General features: G+C 37.5%; 1 protein-coding gene and 1 pseudogene across 24 annotated transcripts in view; both read right to left on the bottom strand.

Moving 5' to 3' along the window:
- Positions 1-26,332, bottom strand: part of LOC122214492 (sarcolemma associated protein) — a 151,622-nt gene that overhangs the window by 62,144 nt on the left and 63,146 nt on the right. For 14 of the 24 annotated variants that reach the window (XM_042929767.1, XM_042929754.1, XM_042929772.1 and 11 more), the window contains exons 3-5: positions 22,857-23,004; positions 7,384-7,456; positions 1,847-1,883 (exon numbers count right to left, since the gene is read on the bottom strand). In XM_042929767.1, coding sequence (XP_042785701.1) covers positions 1,847-1,883; positions 7,384-7,456; positions 22,857-23,004 — 258 coding nt within the window. Of the gene's footprint in view, positions 1-1,846; positions 1,884-2,707; positions 2,827-7,383; positions 7,457-22,850; positions 23,005-26,332 lie in introns of those variants that run through there. The other 10 variants (XM_042929766.1, XM_042929752.1, XM_042929756.1 and 7 more) reach the window with 2 other exon arrangements.
- On the bottom strand, positions 17,858-20,441 carry LOC122213611 (annotated as a pseudogene).

The raw sequence follows: 26,332 nt of genomic DNA, 5'->3' as shown, positions 1-26,332 counted from the left end.
TAACCAGTTCCTTTCATTTTCAAAACATTTCTGTTCCGTGTGTAGAATTTGTAAATGGTGTTATATTTCACTGGCCAGTCTGAGATTTATAAGCAGGGTGGTGGAACAAGTACTACTCATGGAAACATTCCTTGATAAACCAAATCACAAGCACAAGGCAAAGGCAAGACAGCCCTTTCTTAATCCAGAAGTAATAACTCCTAAATCAACAGATCTATATTTTCCCCCTTTAAGATCCATTGTTAAACAGTTCTTCAATATGTCAACAGTCATAATTCATTCTGAGGCAGCCATCTTCAAAATGTTATTTGTATGTGAGGGTATGGGAGAGACAGAACAGGAAATATAATGCTTTGTCCAATGGCCAGAGGCAATGGAAATAGGTTTGTCTCTTTAAAAAAAAAAGAAAAGAAAGAAAAGAGGGGCGCCTGGGTGGCTCAGCTGGTTAAGCATCTTAAGCATCCAATTTCAGCTCAGGTCATGATCTTATGGTTTGTGGATTCAAGCCCCGCATCGGACTCAGTGCCGACAGCTCAGAGCCTGGAGCCTGCTTCGGATTCTGTGTCTCCTTCTCTCTCTGTTCCTCCCCAACTCATTCTCTGTCTCTCTGTCTCTCAACAAATGAAAGAAACAAATAAACATTAAAAAAAAAAAATTAGAAAGAAGGAAAGAAAGAAAAAGAGAAAAAGAAAAAGAAAGAGAAAGAATATAGCTTTGTCTTTTTTTTCTTCTTTAAACTATAGGTAGGTTTAAGAAGAAAAAGATAGTAAATAATAGTATTTAAACTATAAATTGTAGAAAAAATACTTAGAATTCAAGTGTATTAGGAAAAATTACCTTCTATCAGGGTTTCCCCCAAGTGTGGAACATATAACCATGGCATTATTTCTCCGCACACAACCCCCCCCCCCAACCAAAGAAGGTACTAATAGGCTGCTGTTAACATTTACTCATATCAATACTACTAAGTCTTATGTATTAACTTATTAATGATGTTAATAGCATCATTCCCAATTAAGCTCAGAAAGCATATATTTTTAAATATGCTAACTAGAATTCAGAGACGTGGCATTATTTTTAAAAGTTAGTCTTATATTGGCAAGGTCATTATTTACTTCTGAAATAATTCTTGGTATTGCTGAACTTGATGATTAGCCACTTTTACTTCTAAAAAAGGAATTTAACAGAGAACTTCAGTTTCAGGCAGGCTTTCAGTCTTTATCCACATGGAAGAAAAAAAAATGTAAAATATTTTCCCAATAGTTTAGTTAGTACACTAAGAAAAAACATCTACATTAATGTCAAAAGACATCTTTTTTTTTTGCTATGAAGCAATGATATCTATAGTTTATTACACCATTATTTCTGAGGAAAATACTAACAAGTAATTATCACAAAGTTTCTGACCAAATCAGATTAAATAAAACTGCTTTTCAAGGACAATAAAAGAACAATTCCTGTAAACCCATATTTCTGTTATTTCTATGGGTAGGTATATGTTGGGTGAATATTTGGGTAGAAAGCTTTAATAAATATTTCTAGACATAACTGTATTCCAGAATAAACAGCAGTAACTAACACTTCGTACCTCTGGCTAGGCACAAAACAAGTACTCCTAGTCTATACAACCAGCCATTTATTTGAGATAACAAAAGCTTTTTCCTAAGAAACATCCACCCTAAATTCTCCAGATAGAGGACTGCAATAACCAAATATCTATATACACTGTGTGTATTTTGTTACAGAAGAAAAATAAGCTTCTAGGTAAAGCATATTAAAAACAAACAAAAACATTTTGCAAAGCAATATAGCTGAGTTGGTTTGTAAAAAATCATTACTAACTTACTTTGTCAACAGGACTTGGTAATGGAGCATGGATGACACTGAAAAGAAAAATTTAGAATTTTTATCTAATTTCCTGACAACAGAGGAAACAAAGTAGGACAGTACCAGAATATCTTAAACCCCAAAGTTGCTACACTTGCTTTCATATAATTAAAAGAATGTGAATTATTTTTAATCCTTCATAAATACATAGCATTCTTAGAAAACAAGGTAATAAATACACAAATCTACTTTTTACACATAATATATTTTTAAACACAAATTCAAAATTCAAAACGTATTAAATGCCTTTTGAGGATCCACTATTTAACGAGGACTCTGGCGAATTTCTGGGCTCTACAACTTCTACATATCCATTTTTAATTTTGGAATCTGTAAGTTACATTCTTTTAAAATTAAATATTCCTATACACAAAGTCTTAAAAACCAAAGTTCTATTTGAAAGAAAGCTATAATTTGGAAACTTGCTCTAGGAGAAAAATTTTAGCTAGCCAAACAGTATTACTGTTCCTCTCCACCCAGCCCCTTCACACATTAACAAATGAAAGCTTAAATGTAAGTAGGAAACTAAACTCAGTATACCTCTTTAAAGCAGCAAACAGACAGTATAATTGGTACTAATTGCCTCTTCAGCCTTATAAAGTACTGACAGATAGGCAGTATAGTGTATCAGTTAAGTATGCAGGCTCAGAAGCCTGGGTCCGAATTCTGGCTCTACTTACAAGCTGTATAATCTTGGGCAAGTTACCTAAGCACTATAGGTCTCATCTTCCTCCTCTATAAAATGGGGATAATCATAAAAACAAGCCCAGGGGTTACTGTATTAAATGTGTTAATATAAATAAAGAGCTTTAAACAGTACCTTTAACATAGTAGCACTTGATCCTACTACCAGTTCCATGAGAACACAGCAGCTAAGGAAGCCAGGGGCCCTATCTTACAATGCCTGTAAGCTACTGTATGGGGGTTGGGGTGAGTAGAGAAAACACGAAGCAAGGCTGCTACCCACGTCCCCTCCCAGTGGCTAATCACTCCATATCCTAGACGCTACTCTGATAATGGTCACCTTGAAGGTTGACTAGAGGAAAGCTCCTAGATTCAACTGGTTAATTATGTGTAAACTAATGAGAAACTGATCTATGACTTAAAAATAGAAATGACAATTCTAATCCCACTGTAATAACCACAAACATCCTAAGTACTGCTTCAATTCAATTAGTCACAAATACACTAAAATGCTGAATAAAATGGAATATTAAGAACCAGCACACCCTTCCCTTCTGAACACACATGATCCTGTGCAGATTCCCATTGAGATCATATAACCCTTTATATCTTCAATTTCACATGTGTGTTTTTAGGCATTGTGACCAATTTACCTCTGGATGCCCAGAACCTATCACAACGCCCTGGAAAAGCTGGTGCCCAATGAAGGTTTAAAAAATTATGCCAACTTTAGTTTTTCTCTCTACCCCATAAACATGGGATAGATATCTTAAACATAACTTTTGTTTTCTTCACTATACAAGTAATACATATTGATTATGTGTGTGCAGTAAAGCAAGAGAAAATAAGTAAAAACTACCTAATGCCAGCACCCAGAGGTAACCATTTGGGGTATATACCTTTTTCTCTATAGATACGCACATATAGGCAAATGAACTTAAGAAAGTCTAAATAGAAGCAAATAGTACTCATGGTTTTTTAATTCCATTTTTCTTCGTGACCAAAGTACAAAATATTCTGTTCTTATGAACATTTAGTTAGCCAAAGGCTGAAAATCCAGTTAAACATTCCATAAGTAATATGTATTTGTGTGTGTATAGTATGTATTTTACAGAACCTATCTTGGATATAGACGTATTCTGTTTGGATTTTAAGAAAAGTTCATATGCAATAAGGGAATGCAGAAAAAGAAAACCATTATTTAGTGTTAGGACTGCGGAATTACAGGCAATTTCTCTGTTATCACTTAAAAATTATTTGTACAGGGGTGCCTGGCTGGCTCAGTCAGTGCAGCATACAACTCTTGATCTCGGGGTCATGAGTTTGAGCCCCATGTTCAGTGTAAAGATTACTTTAAAAAATAATATTTGTGTGATATAATAAAAATCAAGGAAGAAAAAAGAATCTTTTTTTTTTCTTTTGAGAAAGAGAGTGCAAGCAAGGGAAAAGGCCAGAGGGAAAGAGAGAGAATCTTAAGCAGACTCCATGCTCAGTGTGGAGCGTGACACAAGGCTCGATTCCACAACCCTGGGATCATGCCCTGAGCAGAAATCAAGAGTCGGATGCTCAACCAAGGCACCCAGACACCCCAATAACCAGCTTTTTGAGAACTATCTAGTGAAGATCTTAAAAGCATTAAATGCTATGTATACAATGTATCTGAAACTCTAAAATTCTGGTGTACTCAAAAATATCTTGATTGCTATAAAAGATTACAGTCATAGAAACAGTCAATGATTATCATGTGCTTAATATATGCCAGGTACTACACAAAACTTTTAGTGCACAAACTTATTTAATCTTCCTCATAAAATTCCTGCTCCACAAGTACTACTGTTATCTTCATTTTTCATATGAGAAAAGGGAGGCCTGCTCAAGTCACAGAATAGGTGGAGTCTGGCTTTGAAACAGACTATCTGCCTCTAAAGACTATTCTGATCTTCCTCCAGCTCTGGAGAAGTGCCTGTCCCAAATTCGTCTTCTCCAGAAAGTCAGCCAGGTTGTGTACAAAGAAATTGGCAGCAAAATTCTAAATGCTAATATTTAATCACATAAGAAAAACCAAACAATAAGGAAACAAGGACAAAGATGAAAAGCATTGGGGAAACAAGGGCACGGACACAATTCACAACATAGACTGAGAAATTCACATGCCCTACTAGATGGAACCTGAGATTACAGATAACCCTTTATATAACTGCTCAAAGTTTTTAACTCCATAAAGAAAAATCTCATTATCACACAGAAACATCAAGGTTTTTAAGAAGTCACACATCATTAGATGACTAATAGTTATTCTTATTTTTAAAAACTTAACCCTTGACTCATAAGAGCTGAGTCACATTAAAGCTTCCAAAGTAAACTGTATTTTTAATAATTAAACTATAATATAGAATAGGAAACAGATTGTTATGAATTTTAAATGTTTAGGGGCACCTGGGTGGCTTAGTCGGTTAAGCGTCTGACTTCGGCTCAGGTCACGATCTCACAGTGCATGAGTTCGAGCCCTGCATCAGGCTCTGTGCTGACAGCTCAGAGCCTGGAGCCTGCTTCAGATTCTGTGTCTCCCTCTCTCTCTGCCCCTCCCCCACTCCTGCTTGTGCACGCGTGTGCACTCTTGCACGCGCGCTCTCTCTCTCTCTCTCTCTCTCAAAAATAAATATTAGGGGCGCCTGGGTGGCTCAGTCGGTTGAGCGTCTGACTTCGGCTCAGGTCATGATCTCGCAGTGAGTTCAAGCCCCGCGTTGGGCTCTGTGCTGACAGTTCAGAGCCTGGAGCCTGTTTCAGATTCTGTATCTCCCTCTCTCTCTGCCCTCCCCAGCTCATGCTCTGTCTCTCTCTCTCTCTCTGGCAAAAATAAATAAACATTTAAAAAAAATTTTAATAATAAATAAATAAATATTTAAAAGATTTATTTAAATAAAATAAAATCTTTAAAAATTTTTGCTTTGCTTCAGATATCCTTAAAGCTAACAAAAATTGGTATCTTCTTTTTTTTAATTTAATTTTATTTTTTTATATCTGGGATAATTTTGCCAGAGGTTATATAGAGAGAATTCAAATTTTAAAAAAAAATTTTCAATGTTTATTTATTATTGAGAGACAGAGAGAGATAGAGCATGAGCATGGGAGGGGCAGAGAGAGGGGAAGACACAGACTCTGAAGTAGGCTCCATGCTCTGAGCTGTCAGCACAGAGCCTGATGCGGAGCTTGAACTCACAAACTGCAAGATCATGACCTTAGCCGACATCGGATGCTTAACCAACTGAGCCACCTAGGCGCCCCAAAAATTGGTAGCTTCTAACTGAAGCAAAATATATAGTAATTCTAATGAAAGCACAGACTGTCATGGTAATAGGAGAGCCTCTCTGCTTTCTTTTTCATTCTTTCCTCTCACTACTCTACTTTGCCTTCAACTTACTACTTATCTTAACCTCCCATCCTCAGATCTTTGTCTTTGCTTTTGAAGGATAAAAAGTATTATGCTGGGTATAGAAAAAAGCTTCTGGCATATTCAAGGTCTTCCCCTCCAATAAAAAAATGGTTTAATTAATGATTACTACATAATGATAATCTGTGGAAAAACTCTAAGATTAAAATGTACTTATGTTTAGATCTTAACATTTACATTTTATGAGTAACTCTTCTCTTTCATATTTGTCTTCCTCTAAGTAATCTTTCCACTGCTTCAGGAAAAAAAAAATGCAGCATTGGAAAATCCCTCCAAAATTCCCATCAAAATAGGCTACTAACTATATCAACACCCCTCAAGGTCCTAAAAGATGATGACACTGGCATTAACTTCAGAGGGAATTATACTTTAAGAATCCTCTATTAAATGCAGATCAAAATACAGTTATCACTCAGGACACCCGGATGGCTCAGTAGGTTAAGCGCCAGACTTGATTTCAGCTCAGATCATGATCTCAGGGTTCGTGAGTGGAGCCCCACGTCAGGCTCTGTGCTGACAGAGCAGAGCCTGCTTGGGATTGTGTCTCTCCTCTCTTGCTGACCCTCTCCCATTCTCACCCACACGAGTGTGAGCACTCTCTCTCTCAAAATAAATAAATAACCATTAAAAATAATATTTTTAGGGGTGCCTGGATGGCTCAGTTGGTTAAGCATCCAACTCTTGGTTTCAGCTCAGGTCATGATCTCACAGTTTGTGGGTTCAAGCTCTGCATCAGGGCTTGGGATTCTCTCTCCCTCTGTCTTTGCCCCTCCCCTATCTGTACTCTCTCTCTCTCTCTCAAAATAAACTAAATTAAAAAAAAAAATTTTTTTTCATACAGTTATCATTCACCAGTGACTTACATACCCTAAATATTTTAAAAACAACTAATTGGGGTGCCTGGGTGGCTTGGTCGGTTAAGCGTCCGACTTTGGCTCAGGTCATGATCTCACAGTCGGTGGGTTCGAGCCCCGCGTCAGACTCTGTGCTGACAGCTCAGACCCTGGAGGCTGTTTCAGATTCTGTGTGTCTCTCTCTCTCTGCCCCTCCCCTCTTCATGCTCTGTCTCTCTCTGTCTCAAAAATAAATAAACGTTAAAAAAAAAATTTAAAAACAACCAATTATCCATCAAAATATAAACTGTAAAGTTAACTATGGAAACAAAATAACCTGCCTCCTTATACATTATTATTTACTAGAATTGTAAATAACATGAAAAGGAATTAAAATGAAGTATATTATATTGTAAAAGTACTGCACTAATTTTCTACCATTAGAATAATCCTCAAGTGTTAACAGTATACCATCATCTAGAATATTATTAACCAAGGTAGTTGAAACAAAAACTAAATTATACTCACTCTGAGCGGAGCCGGGCTTCCATACCATCTGGTAGAAAAAGTTTTATTGTAGAAACAATACACCCATGGGTAACTGGTTAAAAAAACAAATAAGATGGATAAAGTAATTTTTTAAAAATACAAACATTCACATCTCTCATATTCAAAGATATATTTTATTCTTAAATGTAATAACTTCCAGGAAAGAAAAAAATCTGGTGGTTTAATGACAATGTTTATTTCCCTGGAGAAAGTCCCCTCTATTCATTCTGAATCACAGTCGCAAGGCAGAATTACAGAGAGAATTGTTAAGTCCTAGCCTCCAATGCAGTGACAGTCCATAAAAGGTCAGCTGAATACATGGAAATACAATTGAGGTCAGGAAATGCACTTTCTCTGCCATCTGTTGGCATCAAAACCTAACTCCAACTATTCCCCAATTTAGAAGTTAGCCCTAGTTTCTAGTTCTCCTGTCCTCAACCTGTAACTTCTACCCACGCTTCACAAAACTCTAACATCCTGCATAACACAGCTTGAAATATGCCACTCAATTCCCCATTTGATGAGTGAGAAAACCAAGACCTCAGACAAGTGAGACTGCTTCTTGAACTCTGTTATTAAGTATCAGAGATTTTGGTAGAGCTCAAGTCTGAGGTTTCCAGTTCAGTATCTAAAATTGTGGTTCTGTATTCTTGGTGCTTTTTCTTCCTTCACCCCCAAACATTTTTATATAACATTACAGCACTCACTTTGTAGACAATTTCTTACTGTTGCTTCTTACTTCCTCCTCTTCCTTCTGAAGATTTCAAGAGACAAAACCCCCCAAAAGCAGCATTTATACAGAGCTTCTCTTTTTATATGGGCTTTGTAGAAAAAAACTTTTTTGCTGGTTTAAGGTTGATGGCTTTTTATGTCTCTGTCCTTCAGAGATTACATCTTCCAGGGTTAGGGTTCAAAGGGTTAATTTATTTAGTGTACCAAAATCTAATTTAAAAGCTAATGCATAATATACTGTATATGCATAATTTACTGTATCATGATTAGGGCGGTGGCAATTATAGGACAGTATACATTTGTCAAAACTCAGTGAGTTGTGCTTGTAAAACTGGTGTTGCAAGTAAATTATATTTCAATGAAACTTATTAAGAATAGAGCTAATGCATTTAGGTACAGGTAAATCATTAAGTGCTCAAACCCATGAATCATCAAAATGATCTTATAAACATGGATATTATTCTGACATCTGGAAATACACAGTAAACTTAAGAAATTTAGCATAGTTTACTCAATTTTCATTAACTTATTATTGAAAAGTGCTAACACAAATCAGGAACCATCTATGGGACAGGCTTCTAAACTGCCTAACACAGCAATCACAGCCCTGAAACATTGGGCTCCTTCCTTCCTTTCAGGCCTCATCCTCCATCCTGCTACCAAAAACACCCTGTGCAAGACTAAGCTACCTGCATCTCCAAATCCCTTACTTTTCACAACTCCATGCACTTTACAAGCTGTTCTGTCAGTGATGTCCTTTATCCCTTTGCCTCCATAACCAAATGCCACTTATCCATTCAGCTCAGACATTCTACTTCCTTCACCAAACTCAGTATCTGAGTTAGAGGTCCCCAAAGTCTCCTATATCTACTTCTTATAATACTGAGCACATTGGATTATGAATATTTATCATTTATACAACTATTGTCTCACCAGTTAGAGTCAACTCTGTGACAGGAACAAGGATTGGTTGCTTTTCACTTTTTAAATCCTGTACTAGGGAGAGTTATCTGGTACAAACTAGGCATTTAATAAATGATTACTGAATATGCCAAAGCACATATCTGGTTAATATTTTACAGCTTTAATTACCAGGGGTGAAGACATCTCTTACTTTGAGGACAGTAGGGTTCACCTACACTTTCAAGAACCACCTAACTCCCTCCTTTTCCTGGCAGAACATAGGAAGGGACAGATTCATCCCCAGTTCTATGGCTCTCCCAGAGATTTACTATAAACAGTTTACAATAAATACACGAGCACAATACAAGAAGATCCAAGAGTACTGACACCTGACCAATATATTTATTAAATTGGTAATAAAGTCTAAAAAAATAGGTGCAGTGAGTTAATAGAATAAAACTGCAGTGCCAGAGCTGACAAGCTGTGATATATTACATCAGAATCTCCATTGCTCAGACTTATTTTTTTTTTAATTTTTTTTATTACATTTATTTATTTTTGAGAGACAGAGTGAGACAGAGCACGAGTGGGGGCAGGGTGGAGAGAGAAGGAGACACAGAATCTGAAGCAGGCTCCAGGCTCTGAGCTGTCAGCATGAGCCCGATGTGGGGGTCGAACCCACAAACTGTGAGATCATGACCTGAGCCGAAGTTGGATATTTAACCAACTGAGCCACCCAGGCACCCCCCATTGCTCAGATTTATCACCCCAAAGTCCAGCACCTGGACTGACGTACAAATCTGCGAGACGAATCAAGGGCTAATACTGATTGGGTAGCACAGGGTTGGTGTACTACTGAAAGCAGTTAAAGATCATGTCTGACTAAGCTGACCATCTAGTCTAGCCAACCCTTCCTTTGAAAAGGTTCTTGTGATACCTAGATGCACAGAACAGTTTTTTTTTAATTTGCAACAGGCAAGTATTTAAAACTACCTGATAAAAATGTTTTGTTCTAACACTTACATTAATCAACTCTACATAGCAGTATTTCCCAAAATGGAGTGTTAGCAGGTGTTAACAAAAAAGGATTTGGGGGTCAGAAAAGTTTGGGAAATACTTGGTAAAAAGAGATGGAAAGAATTTTTTTTTTTTTTTTACAAGTCTTTCACAGAGCTTAAAGGACTTTTTGTCCATCATGAGGCTCTAAAAGTAAGATGCATTTTCCAAGCTTATTTGACCATTGAGCATCCCTGGCCCGTTTTCAGAACACTTAACACAGGAACTAATATTAGGGTATTTTATATATGATATATACAGTATTATAAAAAAATACTTTGGAAAAGTACTGCTGTAAAATATTCTATGAAGTACTTTGTAAACAAATTTCACTCAAAATTCACTCAGAAACATTATTTACCATATTTACAAGATTCAAAGACAAAATTAATTGTAAAACACACAATTTAAAAGTTTCTTGGGCAGACTAAGGAGGCCACAGGATCACTGCCACATTAAATACAAGTACCCATTGCTTTTTAAAAGTTTGTGTTACATTACTTTGCATCTATGAAAAACCTACATTAGTACCTGTTTTCCTAACTGAAAGAAATAACTGGAAAGGATTTTGGCTAATTATGAAAATCAAAGTGTAAGCAGCATTCAGCATTTGTTTTGCAGCAAGCTGTTAACAGAGGTAATAAGAACAGTCCCACAAAGCTCCCTCCCCACAAACTATACTCAGCAGCTCAGTCTTGAGCTGCCATAACTTTGAACTGTGTCTGTGAGCATCTGTACTTAATCTCAGTTTATTTTGTGCATCCATTAGCAAGATATGTCCTAAGGTAACAGAAAAGCCTAAGAGAGGTTACTTTTTGGGTCTGGGAACTCTAAAAACTCTTTCCATATAAATTCATGGTAATTGCTTCTTTACGCCATTTTGAAAAGGTTTCATAGGAATGCTCTTTTTTTCTGACAGCAAGGGAACCTGTATGCATATGCATTATAAGCTACATGTAAATTTCAGAAATGTTAAAACATGAAAAACAGATGTGTCTGAATCAAAGAAATAAGGTATCTGTGGAGAAAAATCTGCAATTACTTGTAGTTGTGAGACTTTATTAAAAATCAAAATGAAGACTACCCAAGCTGTCGTTTGTGGGTTTTTATCTCTAGTATCTTACACAGATTATCTTGCTTTTGAGTTAATACGTTTACTTTACGGTATGAAGTCAGCCTTTTCTATTGCCTCTTCACACAAACATCACTTAAAAGACCCATGTTCACTGTGATTAGTTTAAAAAGCTGTTTAAGGCCCTGGACTGGGAGACTGAAACTTCTGGGATATGTTGTAGTCTGGTTCTATCTCTATTCCTGCACCGAGTAGGAAGATCAACACTACTCTATATTTGAGTAGTTTGAGAGATCTTTTTTTTTTAATGTTTATTTATTTTGAGAGAGAGAGAGAGAGTGAGGAGAGTGGGGGAAGGGGAGAGGAAGAGAGGGAGAGGGAGGGAGAGAGGGGGAGAGTGAGAGAGACAGAGAGGGAGAGTGACAGAGAGAGAGAGAGAGAGAGAGAGTGAGTAAGTGAGAGAATGAGAATCCCAAGCAGGCTCCACACCCAGTGCACAGATGCACAATGCAGGGCTTGATCCCACAACAGTGAGATCATGACCTGAGCTGATATCAAGAGTCAGATGCTTAACCGAATGAGCCACCCAGACACCCCTTGAAGATCTCTTGAAATGACTGGAAGTAACAGGAAGAAGACCAAAGAAGTATAAGAAACATTTATAAAACCAAGACCTAAATGAGAGGTGTTAACATTTCCAAACTGGAGAATAATTTGTTTAATTGTCTTTTGACTGCAATCTAAGATAAAAGAGTTCCCAAACTTTCATTCCTGAATTTTTCCCTTCATAAAGCTTTCGACTTAAAGATTTTTTTTTAAGTCAGAAAAGAGGTAGGGAAAGTTCGCTGAAGAGACAAGTAACATTAATTCTAAAGAATTTTTTTTTGTATTGATATTCTATCATTCTGTCTTCACTTGTGAGCTGGAGTACAGTAATAAAAAGCTTTCCCTCCTCAACTAATTGTATATACCAGGAATAATTTCTATAGGAAAGGTCGCATACATGGTTTATGCCTTCTCTTTATTTACTTGTTTTCAGAATGGTTTGTCTAGGCTTCCAAGGGGATCAAATCTTTTTGCCTTCTTGTATTATTTAAATTCATGGATTTAAGCACATTTGATATATTTCAATCCACCATAGTTATTATTTGATGTGCAACTGTCCCATCTTTGATAAGCTGGAACTCCATGTTAATTCGAGTTTTCTGACACAATCCTACCAGTCTTAGATAGCTTCACTGCTTTATAATATGACAGAATCTTCTAGGCTCACCCTGTACATTTCCTGCCTAGACTCAGAGTCAGCTGTTTCTCCCAGAAATCCTGTTTTTAGCTATTTATTTGGTGGGAAAAATCCTTTCTCTGTGCATGTGAATTCATTTGCAGCTTTATTTCTCTAGCATACAATGGAGCAATACTTCTTATTGGTTTACTTTTTGATTTATGCACAAGGAGTAGTGGTTCTTTGGCTTTACCTATTTGCTAAATATTCAGTGAGAATCTGCTGGCTACAAAGCAGTATGCTGGTAAAGCCGGGGAAAACCAACATGATTATGACTAGGTCCTTGTCCTCGAGGAGATTTCAATTTATTTTGTAGAGAGAACAAGAAGTATCTAACATAACAACCAAGGGGAACATTTTTCACAAATGCTATAAGAGGTATACTATGGGAATTTGGAATGGACAAGGGCAGGGGAAGGATTTATTAAAAAGGCTAAAAAAAAAAAAAAAGATTTCAAAAACTGGAAACGGGGGGCGCCTGGGTGGCTCAGTCGGTTGAGCGTCCGACTTCGGCTCAGGTCGTGATCTCACAGCTCGTGAGTTCGAGCCCCGCGTCGGGCTCTGTGCTGACAGCTCGGAGCCTGGAACCTGCTTCAGATTCTGTGCCTCCCTCTCTCTCTGCCCCAACCCACTCGCATTCTATCTCTGTCTCTCTCAAAAATAAATAAACATCAAAAAAAAAATTAAAAAAAAAAAAAAAAAACTGGAAACGGAAGGAAAGGCTGAGAGAACGGCCTGAGCAAAGACACAGAAAGAGTAGGATGTAACAGCTGGAGGAGACTTGAGAGAGCAGGGAAAGAATACATTTCAAGGCCCTCTCGGTGCCAGGCCCCAGGCTAATTACACAATACATGTTAACTACTTACAACAAACCATGCAGATAGTCATTTTTATGTCTTATATGACAGATGAGACAGATCAGACAAGGTCAAAGAGGCTAAAGTTAACTTGCTTGAGATCATACCTTCGGCAAGTGGCAGTGCCAGGATTCAAAAGAATCTTTTCTATACACCATCTTACCTCTATTTTAGTTTAACAGCTTAACATATATTCAAGAAAGTAATGGGAAACAAAATAAAAACTCTGAACTGAATCTATATTTTTGAGGGCCTCAAGTGTACAATCAAGCATTTCAGACTTTATTGTACAGTATGGCACAGCCTTCTACAAGGAGAATGCCAAAAGTGTAACAGAAGGATATGTTGGAGGCAATGGATTGGCAGAGTATGGCGGTGAGAAGGGGAGAGCTAGTGTAACACCTGAGGTTGGCAACAGGAGAAACAAGTAGGAGCAGGGAAAGGAGACAAATGACCTGGATGGCACAGCTGCTAGAGGTAAGGAAGAGACAAGATTCAAAAAAAATACCAGGATTCTGAGTGTTTGAGAGAATGATGGAATAATACAAGAAATTGGGAAATCAGTAGAATGTTCTAGTTTGAAGGGGAAATTAAGCTATGTACAGGGTAATTATAAGGGGCTCGAGAACAAGGGAAAGCATATAACACAGCTGCTGCCAGAAACTTAATTGAGCAGGGTTCTTAAACCTAGTTTCCAAAAGAACAACCAAGGCTTTTAAAAAATAGGTATGTTCAGAAGAGACTCATAAATATGGAGAACAAACAGAGGGTTACTGGAGGGGGTGTAGGAGGGGGGATGGGCTAAATGGGTAAGGGGCACTAAGGAATCTACTCCTGAAATCATTGTTGCACTATATGCTAACTAATTTGGATGTAAATTTTAAAAAATAAAAAATAAAATAAAAACAAATAGGTATGTTCAGGGGCACTTGGGTGGCTCAGTCGACTAAGCTGCTGACTCAGTTTCAGCTCAGGTCATGATCTTACAGTTCAGGGGATCAAGCCCCACAGTGAGCTCCTTGCTGACAGCATGGAGCCTGCCTGGGATTCTCTCTCCATCTCTCTCTGCCCCTCCCCTATGCATGCACATTTTCTCTCTCTCTCAAAATAAATAAATAAACTTAAAAAAAATAGGTATGTTCAGTCTCCACACCTTGCAAATCTTCTTCTTAGGACTGAAGAGTGGGATCTAGATATCCACAGTTTTAAAAGTTCTGCAGGTAATTGTGGTGCAGATAATTCCTGGGTCAAGAATCCACTTTTTATTTTATTTATTTTATGTTTTTATTCTTGAGAGAGAGACAGAGTGCGAATAGGGGAGGGGCAGAGAGAGAGGGAGACAAAGGATCCAAAGCAGGCTCCAGGCTCTGAGCTGTTGGTGCACAGCCCAACGTGGGGCTTGAACTCACAGACTGTGAGATCATGACCCGAGCTGAAGTCAGACGCTTAACCAACTGAGCCACCCAGGTACCCTGAGAATCCACTTTTTAAATGAACAAAAGAAGAATGCCATGCCATCAGAAAGATTCTCTTAGTCACCCCAGCAAATCTGGCACAGTCTCTGCTGAATCAGCTTTGTGATTTTCCCTAGCAGCTAGAAAGTGAAGGAAGTAAAGCTTCTGGTGAAAGTTACCAAAAGCTAGGAATGAACAAGGATAGCAAAACTAAGAGTGAAGGGGCAGTCTAGAAGTTAGTAAGAATTGAAATGGCCAATGACAGGTTTGAAAGGACAGACAGGTAAAGGAGCCTGGGGCTGCAGCTACTGAGAAAGAGAGGTAGACTTAATGGCAAGAGATGGTACAGGTGCCTGGCAAAGGTTTTGTTAATAATAAAAGTACCTGTCCCAGAGATGAGAACTTTGTATACGCTTTACCAACATTCACATTGAACATTATACCATAAACCTTGAGGTAGGTAGTAGTATCAAGAGTCCCATTTTATTAGATGAATAAAGTTTAGATAGGTTAAAGAGAGGTAACTGAGTCACAGCAAAATAAAAAGGGTTGTGGGAAACAAGAAGGTTGCCAGTTTCTGATCCTCATATTAAGCTTCTGGGTTAGGAGGAAGGTTGTCAAAATCTTAGTTGAGATAAGGTGGTAGAAAGAACTTTTGTAACATGGTAGAGTAAGATTCATAAGACATTTTAAAATTTATTAACCAGTATGTGCCAGGTTGAGCACGGGGATTCCACAGTGAAGACAGACACACTGCCTGCTCTTGTGCAGCTTACAGTTTAGTGAGGGAGGCAAACACACAGAGGGGAGTGTAGTGTGCAAAAGGGACATGAAAAGGCACCTTTTCCAGCCTAGAAAAGTTTCTAGCCAAAGGAAAAAGCATGTGCAAGGGCTTGAAGACCAGAAAAGACAAGGCCTATTGTGGGGAGTAAAAGTAATTGAGGGCAGTTTGAGCACAATGCAAAAGGAAGGCACCACTGACCTTGCTCATACTAGGCCCCTTGCTCACAGGGGCTTACCCATGAACAGATATTGGTGAAGTAGACCTCGGTGATGAACTGAGTGCAGTTATATGTCAAGTTTACAGAACTAACTGGTCCCAAGCTTTGCAGCAGAGGTTTACTGAAATGTTACATGACCCAGAAAACTCATGCCCTGTCTGAGCAGTTTGTGAGTTTGGGAACAGAGGAATAGCTAGCACTGGGTTCCTAAGGCCCCGATTCCAGGAAAATATGATAGGTTGGCTTTCTCTCTTCCTCACTTCCTTAAAAAAAAAAAAAAAAAAAAACCTGTTAGAATGTCATCCTATTTGTTTACAATATTTTGTATCTTTAGGGAAGGTTATTTGTACAGTACTGACCAGTGAGTTTTCTTCCTGGAGTCACACTATGTGGAAAGCCAAACATCAAAATCAGCTTGTTTTGGAGAGGTTGGAATAGAAGAGACATTAGTATGAATGGGTATGTTCAATGACATCAGGTTCCTATCACCTTTTTAATAAAATTATGATTTTATACACATACATGTATTAAAAAAACCATTTTCATATATTGTCTACTTTTTGAAATTTCCTTTTGTACATACATTATTTTATATATATACATAAATGTCACAGACAGTGGAAGGTTTTTAATTGTAATTTTATTATCCCCACCCTTTTTCATTTGGCTCCATCCTCTTTACTCTTCCTCTCCACCCACTCCAGGACGACTCATAGTAATGACCACACACATCCCTCCGTGTTTTTTTCCCTATGTTCAAACAATCAAATACACATATATGTACACATTTATAGGGATTGGTGAGACTTTAAAAAAAAATTTTTTTTAACATTTATTCATTTTTTTGAGAGAGAGAGAGAGAGACAGAGCATGAGCAGGGGAGGGGCAGGGAGAGAGAGAGAGGGAGACACAGAATCTGAAGCGGGCTCCAGGCTCCGAGCTGTCAGCACAGAGCCCGAAGCCAGGCTCGAACCCACGAACCGCAAGACTGTGACCTGAGCGAAGTCAGCCGCTTAACCAACTGAGCCACCCAGGTGCCCTGAGACTTTTTAAAATAGAAATTATAGCCCGGCTAGCTCAGTCAGTAGAGCATGAGACTCTTAAAATAGAAATTATTAATAGTAATTCTTTTCTCAACAATATATCTTATAGAAATCCCTGCAATTCATATAATCCTAATTTAATCTTTTTAATAGCTACATCACAGGCAATTTTTAAATTATGCTTCCATTGTTTTTCTGTTCCATGCACACTGATGCAAAAAAATCCTTTCATACATCCTTAAAAACTATTTTGTGATTTCATAATTTTATATCCTTATTATAAATGTATTCAAAAGCACTATGTAGTACTGTTTTGCATTAATTCATGCTTTATGTAAATAGAATTGTACCACACACATCCTTCTGTAATTTGCTTGAGATAATGTTTGAAATTTATCCTTATTGATAGTAAATTTACTTCATACATTTTACACCTGTATAATATTTGTGCTATTTTTATTCTATTTTAATTAGAATTCTTACTTTACTTAATTTTTTCTATTCATTCTATTCATTTAAAATTTTTATTAGTAATAACTCCTAAACTCGATCAAATGCCTTTTCTTTTCTTTCTTCTTTTTTTGTTTTTCGTTTTTTGTTTGTTTTGTTTTGTTTTCAGAGTTTGGCTTTGTTTTGCAGTAAAGAAATCATTTGGAGCCATATGGAGCCAGACATCATTGAAGTGAAGTCTATGTGAAATCAATACTGCATTGCAGCTTAGTCTGTTGAAGAAAGAGGAAAGAAGAAAAGAAAAGAGAAAAAAGAAAGGAGGAAAGAGAGGGAGGGAGGAGAAAGAAAGAAAGAAAGAAAGAAAAAGAAAAAGAAAAAGAAAAAGAAAAAGAAAAAGAAAAAGAAAAAGAAAAAGAAAAAGAAAAAGAAGAGGGGCGCCTGGGTGGCTCAGTTGGTTGAGCTTCCAACTTCAGTTCAGGTCATGATCTCCCAGTCCGTGGGTTCGAGCCCCACGTCGGGCTCTTTACTGACAGCTCAGAGCCTGGAGCCTACTTCCAATTCTGTCTCCCTCTCTCTCTGCCCCTCCCCTGCTCATGCTCTGTCTCTCTCTGTCAAAAATAAACATTTAAAAAGAATTTTTTCTTACAAAAGAAAAGGCCTTACAATACAATATTGATTTCATACACTATACATCAGTTGCCAAAAGTTAAGTTTGTCCTAATTGGTTGATAAAATGTACTGCTGTTAGTCTTCCCCCTAGATGTCATTTTTCTTGTGCTTCATTTCCTCAAAGTCAAACTTGGATTTGGTCATCCTCTTACAGATGTCTTTAATGTCATCACAAGCTGTCTCAAAGTGAGTTGGAGCATCATATGTGCAGGAAATAAAGATATGGCTTTCTGTTCCCAAATCTTTTGGAACAAAGAGGTCAGTGATGCTAACAAATTTCTGTTCAATTGGTTCCAAAAGCTCCAAAGCTGGTCTGATTTCTTTCTCTAGTCCCTCAGTCTCCACCACTGTACTATGGAGATGTACTTCCCTTGTGCTGCCACATTGTGTGTAGAGGAGATCAAGCAGACGTAGATATGTGACTTCCAATTGACTTGGTTCTGGTGAATGATAATCTGGCAGGGGTTGGCATCCCTGGTGTTCTTGATAGGATGGCTGAGGATGCAGATAACTCTGATCAGCTGGCCCACTTTTTCTACCCAGTCTTTTACATAGCTGGGATCACAAATGAGCTGCTTATAGCAAGCAACCTCTTCTTCAGATTTCACACTGATCACTTTTCCATTTTGCAGAATTATCTCTTCAGTGGTTTACTGAAGGTGTAGGTACCACCTACCTACCTGAAGGTGTAGGCACATGTAGGTACCACCATAAATAGCACTAAACCCTGCAAATTCTTATGGCAGTTGTCCAAGGTCATAGAGTGGATAAAAGTATGGGCTTTTGCCATATCTTGCCAGAGACTTACCGTAAAGTCTATCTACTAATGGTTTCACAACATGGTTGATCTAAATAGTCATCAGTTCTATCAAGTGCCAGGGCATGGCCAGTAAAATCTATGACATCTTGTCCCAAGTCAAATCTCTTGTCAACCTCTCTCATTGCAGTCTTCTTAAGATCAACACTCTCCAAAGTTCTGGGAAGTGACATTTTTTAAACAGTCCCATTTAGCTAGATGCCAGGGCTTCTGCTTCAGTGGAAGGAATCTTGCAGATTTTTTCCTCCCTTATAGACAAAGTTCCTTTCAGTCACTTTGAAATCCAGATAGCGGGTAACCTCTGTATAAAGCAGGATTTTTTTTTTTTTTTAATTCTTTTAAGTTAATTTTGAGAGAGAAACAGAGAGGGCAAGTGGGGAAGGGGCAGGGAGAAAAGGAGAGAAAGAGAATCCCAAGCAGGCACCGCACTGTCAGCACAGAGTAGGGATCAAACCCAGGAACCAAGAGACGACGACCTGAGCCGAAACCAAGAGTCGGACACCTAACTGACAGAGCCACCCAGGTGCCCACGTATAAAGCACCATCTTAACCAGCTAACCATTGGCCATAAGGAACTTAGGAATTAAGACAATATTCCAGTCTCTTCCTCTCCCCATTAATGCTGGTGGTGCTCCTGGTATTTTAAATCTTCTGTAGAAATCTTCCAGAGGTGTTATAGATGTACTTTCTCCTCCTTAATATAGGTTTTTTATCAATGTGAAGAATTTTCTTTTCATTCACTGATGTTACACCTGACAGGATATATTCTATCAGGCCAGTGCCCAGCATGATCACAGTTCACATCTTACTCCTCATTCATGGCAAGGGGAGGGCAGGGACCAACACCCAAGGAAAGGAGAAAGCACAGGGACTCTAGGGGCCAGGGGCTATAAGGCCACCCTAAAGTGATATGGGAAGTGCTCAGGCTCCTCAGAGCCTGACAGGAAAGGGAAGCCAGGGCTAGAGGTAAAATGGAGCTAGAGAGGAGGGAGGCCAGCCACCACCTAAGATGGGAAGAGAAGGATCAAGTGTCTTTTCAGTACCTGCTGGTTATACAGTTATGTGTTTTTTAGTTTTAGTTTGTGGATGATGTTGGTTAGATTTCCCCAATACTGAATCATTTTTGCATTCCTAGAATAAAATCTCCTTTTTTGTTTATTCTAGCTTCATTTCTGAAGTTAATTTACTAATACCTTAATCAGAATTGTTCACCTATTGCCACGAGTAAAATCAGTTCTAGTTTTCTTTTTTTTTTTTTTACCATATCTTTATCAGAATTTGGCACTAAGGATTTTGACAGTTTTCCACCTTTATGTATGTTTGGATTAAATAACATTAAATTTATCTGTTTTTAAAAATAAGCTAAAATTCAGCTGTTAAGGCCTATTTCTGGTCAATCCATAATAACTTCCTAGTCTCTTTTAAAGAAATCAATTTACTCAAGTTTTTTACATCTTGGGTAATTTTGCTAGGAAAACAATTTACTCTAGTTTTTTTTTTCTTCTTTGCCATAGGTTGACATGTAATACTTTCTCAAAATTCTTTTAGTATGTCCTGTATCTGTGTTTATGTATCCTTCCTCATTCCTTATCTTACATATTTTTGCTAGTATTTTTTTTAACCTAGTAAAAGAATCAACGCTTATGAATTACCTGTTTTATTGTCTGCTGGTTGGTTGGTTGACTTATAAAGAACCAGCATTTGGTTTGTTTATGCCTTCTATAGTTTTTTGCTTATTTCTTAATTTCTGCTTTTTATTTCCCAGCTTCTTTTTCTCATTCTTTTTCTAATTTCTTCTAAATGCCAAGTTCCTTCATTGTCTTTCTTCTTTAGTACAGAAGGAATTTAAAATTATAATTTTTATCTGAGTAAAGGATTTACTGTATTTTGGTATAAAAGTCTCCTTTCCTTCTATATAAAGTTCCCCTTTTGATTTCTTCTTTGATCCAGGGGTTATCCTGTAGTGTTGTATAATTTCAGTAGGATTTTCCAAGTAATATAAAGCTTATCATAGTACTGTTCAGCATGGGACAAAGTCTAACTGTTTTCCTGGCATATGCTTAAACGGGTAGTACTCAACTTAGTGACAAAGCTTATCCTAAGAGGCCATGCATAACATAAGTCAACTTTTTGGAGGCAATAAATAACAAAAGAAACAACATTTTAAATGATGAAGACATCTTCTTAATTTCCTTAAAGTTGACATAAAAGATAGTTAAATTTTCAAAGAAGCCTGCAAGAATCTAATGTTCCTGAAATAATAGTGCAGTAATAATAACCTGAATTTCAGGATTGTCCTCTTAAGCTTCTTACAACATGTCCTAAAGAGTGTTCCTTATGGGAACTTATATGGGAAAGAGGAGTAGGGAGGAGTAGGAAGGAGTTTGGAAAGAGCTACATTCTAGAACAGTCACCCTCGTGGAGATCTGCATATATGTTAGCATACTAAAAGACTCTGAGAAGTCCTGTTTACCTTTGGTTAACTAAGCATTTCCTAAATGTATTTGATAACCTCATTCTTTTCTTAATTAACACCATTAATTCTCCTGGGGAAATGCAAGCCAAGAACATACATTCCTTGGAGAAAACACGTAAACAAACTGTCTTCTCTGTGGGTTACTTACAGCTGAGGCTCAGTGTTTGCTGAATGCCTTGGTACCAGAGGTGGTACGATGTGGCAACAGATGGTACCGTGTCCGACACAGCTGTTCTTAGTATGGTCTTAAATAAGTTGAGTTCTCTTAGTAAGGAGGACTCAATACTCTGCATCAAAATATAAACTTTCTTTTTTATTTTACAATTGTAAATGGAAATCCCTAAGACTTTCATTCTACCCAAATCAAAATCAAACATCAAAACCTAACTCCTGAAGGAGACCACCAAAACCCAATAAAAATAAACTTCGGTTGCAACAACCAGTGAAATTATATAAACATATACGCACATGTACACACACAGCAGCAGCATCACCACCCAGCCACCATCATCCATCCCCATGTCTACCGGGCAAAATGTCACAGACCGACGACTCAGGGTATCACCAGATCAAAGTATGTTCAGAGAAGCAAAAGAAGAAACTTGTCAATTGCTTCCACTGTCCGTATTAAACTAAGAGAGTGGAACTGCACACTTTTGGTTCCTATTTATTTAGTTTTGTGATCCAGCCATATAATTTCATGGTCATAAAGTAGGCAGTAAAGCAGGTAGAGCCAGGAAGCTTCAGAATTGTAAAAATAAAGCCAATCTACATTTATTTAGCTAGAGAACTTCTAGTTTCAAACCCTGTGAGACGTGAAATTTTATATCTCCATAGGTAGTATGAACTGCCTACAGAACCCTGATTTTGTTTGAGCCAAAATGTATGCACAACTGGAAGGGTTAAATCATAACTGACCTCTGACAATCACGGAGCTCCTGTTTGCCAGGTATGTAACTTCCCAGGCTTCTTTGTAGCCATAGGTAGCTGTGCATGTGGCCAATGAGACAAGAAGAGTATAAACCTGCTCAGAGGATTCTACAGAAGATTGTTCTTTCAACATAAAAAAAAAAAAAAGAGCCACACGGGAAGATATTTTTTCCCAGCCTCACAGTTTTTGCCAAGGACACTGGCATGAGGAAAATAAGGCATGGGGCCCCAGCCATCCCTCTTTAACCATGAGGTGATAAGCAAAAACATAAGACAAGCAAAGGCGTAAGAAAACAACATGTTAAGGACAGTAGAACGGGAGGGCGGTAAGAACTCTGGATTCCTGACAACATTACTGAGTCAAGTGAACAAAGTCTGAGCTACCCTCCTGACTTGTTAACAATAAATATCCATATGGTTTAAGCTCTTGTTGGATGGGTATGCTGTCACTGCAGCCAACTGTTTCCTAAACTAACACAGGAATGTCCTATATTTTCATACTGTGATGAAATATAAATCACTTATTAACACTTCAGAATTTAAAATTTTAGAAAAGCAGTAGTGGAAGTAAGAGGTTTTTAATTTTTCACTGCATATAATGCTGTATTTAAATTGCTTTTACAAACATGAAATGTTTTACAACATTAAATAGACATTTTTTTTTTTTACTTAAAAAGACAAATAATAGGAAAATCGATCCATACCCGTACCTTTCCGTGTGTTCTCCGTTACATCTACCCCAAACTGGATAATGTCACCAGAAAGAATTTCACATGGTGGACTTTCTTCAGAGCCTCGACTCAATCTCTGGCTATTTATAAAGGTACCGTTACTACTTTTAGTGTCTTGGAGATAAAACTGCAAACAAACAAACAAAAAGAGTCAAAGATTAATACTAATAATTCCAAACCCACTTTAAGAAAAAGGACTTCCAACTCTACAAACTACAACAGGTAGCTTTTCTTCCCCTATCAATTCAAACCTCTTGTTTCAGCTAAGGTTCGCATTTAATATATATGAAATTAGAACCTGGACACCAAGTGATTTAAAATCCAGCTAGGCAAAATGGTGCAATAACTCTGGAAAAGAGTTTATAAAGTCTTCAAAATGTTAAGCAAAAAGTTAGCACATGACTCAGCAATTCTACTCTGAGGTATATATGCAAGAGAACTGAAAACATATGTCACAAAAACTTGTAAATGAATGTTCAGAGCAGCATTATTCATGACAGCCAAAAAGTGAAAACAACCCAAATGTCCATCAACTAATGAACAGGTAAACAAAATGTAATATGTTTATATTATATTATATTATATTATATTTATTATATTATTTGGCAATATAGAATAAATACTGATTCATCCTACAACATGGATGAATCTTTAAAATACTAAACTAAGAAGTTAGTCACAAAAGACTATAGAACTTCATTTATATGAAATATCCAGAATAAGCAAATCCAGAGATAAAAAGCACATTTTTGGTTGTAAGAGGTTGAGGTGTCAGAGGAAAAAGGATAAAGGAGCAGGAGATTAGTGGTATAGAATGACTGCTAATGGGTACAAGGTTTCTTTTTGGGATGATAAAAAAAATACATGTTATTTTTTAAAAAGCCAGGTAGACAAGATTCTAATTCTATACTTGCATCTCACTCTTTGTAATTTTGTTCCTAGAATATCTGGGTTAAATCAAAGGAAGTGTTTATTTCACAGGCAAGGACAACTGGTTTTAGGTAACACCTAGAATTAACAGCTATCAGCTAGCTAATGTACTTGGTATCAAGAATGACACATCTTCAGTAAACTCTTTGTAGTAAAGCAGACTGGAGACACCAGGAACTCAAATACTAGAATTGGCTACAAAGCTACTACTTCCTGGTCTCCTAAACTTGCCTTTCATCACTTGGGCAATTTCCCTCTTTAAAAAGGGGAGTGAGGGGAGCCTGGGTGGTTCAGTAGGTTAAGCATCCAACTTGAGCTCAGGTCATGATCTCATGGTTTGTCGAGTTCAAGCCCCGCACTGGGCTCTCTGCTGTCAGCAGGGAGCCTGCTTCTGATTCTCTGTCTCCCTCTCTTTCTGCCCCTTCCAGCTCTCTCTCTCTCAAAAATAAACATTAAAAGAAAAAATTTTAAGGGGAGGGAGGGTGTGTCTGTGTGGCTCTGTCAGTTGAGTGTCCAACTCTTGATTTCGGCTTAGGTCATGATTCCAGGGTTGTAGGATCAAGCCCTGTGTCAGGCTCCATACTGAGCATGGAGTCTACTCAAGATATGCTCCCTCTCTCTCTCTCTCTCTCTCTCACTCTCTCTCTCCCGCCCCCTCCTTCTGACCCTCTTCCCTGCTTATGCTCTCCTTCTCTCTAAAATAAAAAAAAAAAAAATTTAATTAATTTAAAATAAATAAATAAATAAATAAATAAATAAATAAATAAATAAATGGTGGGGTGGGGAGCAAGAGGCACAGGAAGCCTACCTATTTATCACCTACCTTTTCTAAAAGAAATTAGAAACAATTGGGATCATGCACAATAGACTTACTAGGAAGAAAACAACCAATAAAAAAAAGATGTACCTTTCTTTTTGCATTTTTCTACACTCTCCAGCCCTGCTTATTCTAGCAACATATTTTCACTGAATTCCTTCCTAAGGAAGAGAGGAAAGAAGAAAACTAATATTTATTAAAATATATGTTACACCACCAGGCCCTCATTTAATCTTAACATTAAAGCTATGATATAGATATTACTTCCATTTGTAACTGAGAAAAATGAGGCATAGGCAAGTATCTTCCAAAGACCACAGAACTAGGAGCAAGGATTCAAATAACAGAACTGAAAGGGCCATCTTTTCCCCATTACCTCGCACTGACCTTTATATTTCATTTATCTTTCACTCCTTCCACAAACTTTTCCAAAATGAAATACAACAACTTGCAGAAAATACGAAAATGACATTCTTTTCATTAATTCTTAGGTGACAATATAAAGGCTACCACGCTGTCTATAAATGACTTATTCTCCATTTGTAATTCAAAAAAGACCAACTGTTACTTTGGCTAGCAGTTCATATATTTAATTACAGACCATTAATAATGAAAATTGTATTGATATGTGACAAGTCCATTTGAAATGGACATGCCTTCCCATTTCACACCAGGTAGAAAAGCACAGGTAATACAGTCAAGTAGGAGTGCTTATCCTCCAAATGTTTCCCACACTGCAACCTACTGTTACACTATATAAGAGAGTTTGGTTTTGTTTTTCAATGAACATATTCTTGGGAAATGTGGCAATATCTGGATTCTAGGTGGCTCATTTGCAGTATCTTGACAGGCCAAATAAAGGGATTATACTAGATTTACAATGTTTTGCAAACTTCAAGTTCTGATCCATTAGCGTGTTACTAAGTCAATTTAGTAGTCTGTGGCTAGCATTTTGATTTAAGCTGTATAGAAATAAGAATATATGAAATGAGGTTCAGTACTGTTTAGCAAACTTTAGCAAACAAAAATATGTGTGTGTTTCAACACTTCTTACATAGCTCTTAGGTGACTCTAAAACCACAAATTTTCAAATTAAAAAAACTTGAAGTCAACATTAAACCAGGTTCTTTTCATTTTGACACGCCTGTATTACTGCCCGAAGCACAGCCTCCATTTAGCTTGAACACATATCATTTACAGTAGTTGTTCACCCTCCCTCTGCTCTCAACCTACTAGTGGCTTCCAAACACCTAGAATGAAACCTAACGCTCTTATTACACCCTATAAGGCCCTGCATGATCTTGCTCTCCATTCCCTCTCCAAACTCATTAACTCCCACTATTTTCTATCCTCATCCCTCTCAGCCACACTAACCTCCACTCCTGCCCCTGAGCCTTTGCATTTGTGTATAGCTAGACCACATCAGTCTACTTCCCTGCACAACTATTTTCATTAATATGCTTTAACCTTCTACTCTTGGCTGTTTGAAAAATTGCTATTAAAAATTATGCTTCTGCATCTTCTATGAAACAATCTACTATTATTCAGTCTAAATTGTACAGAAGCTATTCTAGGTGCAGTTTAGGCTCCTGAAGGTATAAAGAGGTTAATTTGTTTGTAAGAGCCTGGGAAGGGACTGTGCTTACAGTCCCTGGATGCATTCCCCATAAGTAGGTATGTTAGCTGATCTTTTGTCACTTTTAAGCCA

The sequence above is a fragment of the Panthera leo genome, chromosome A2 (assembly GCF_018350215.1).
Source record: "Panthera leo isolate Ple1 chromosome A2, P.leo_Ple1_pat1.1, whole genome shotgun sequence".
Taxonomy (NCBI): Eukaryota; Metazoa; Chordata; class Mammalia; order Carnivora; family Felidae; genus Panthera; species Panthera leo.
The sequence above is the reverse complement of the archived record's forward strand: the minus strand, read 5'-3'. Positions and strand labels throughout refer to the sequence as shown.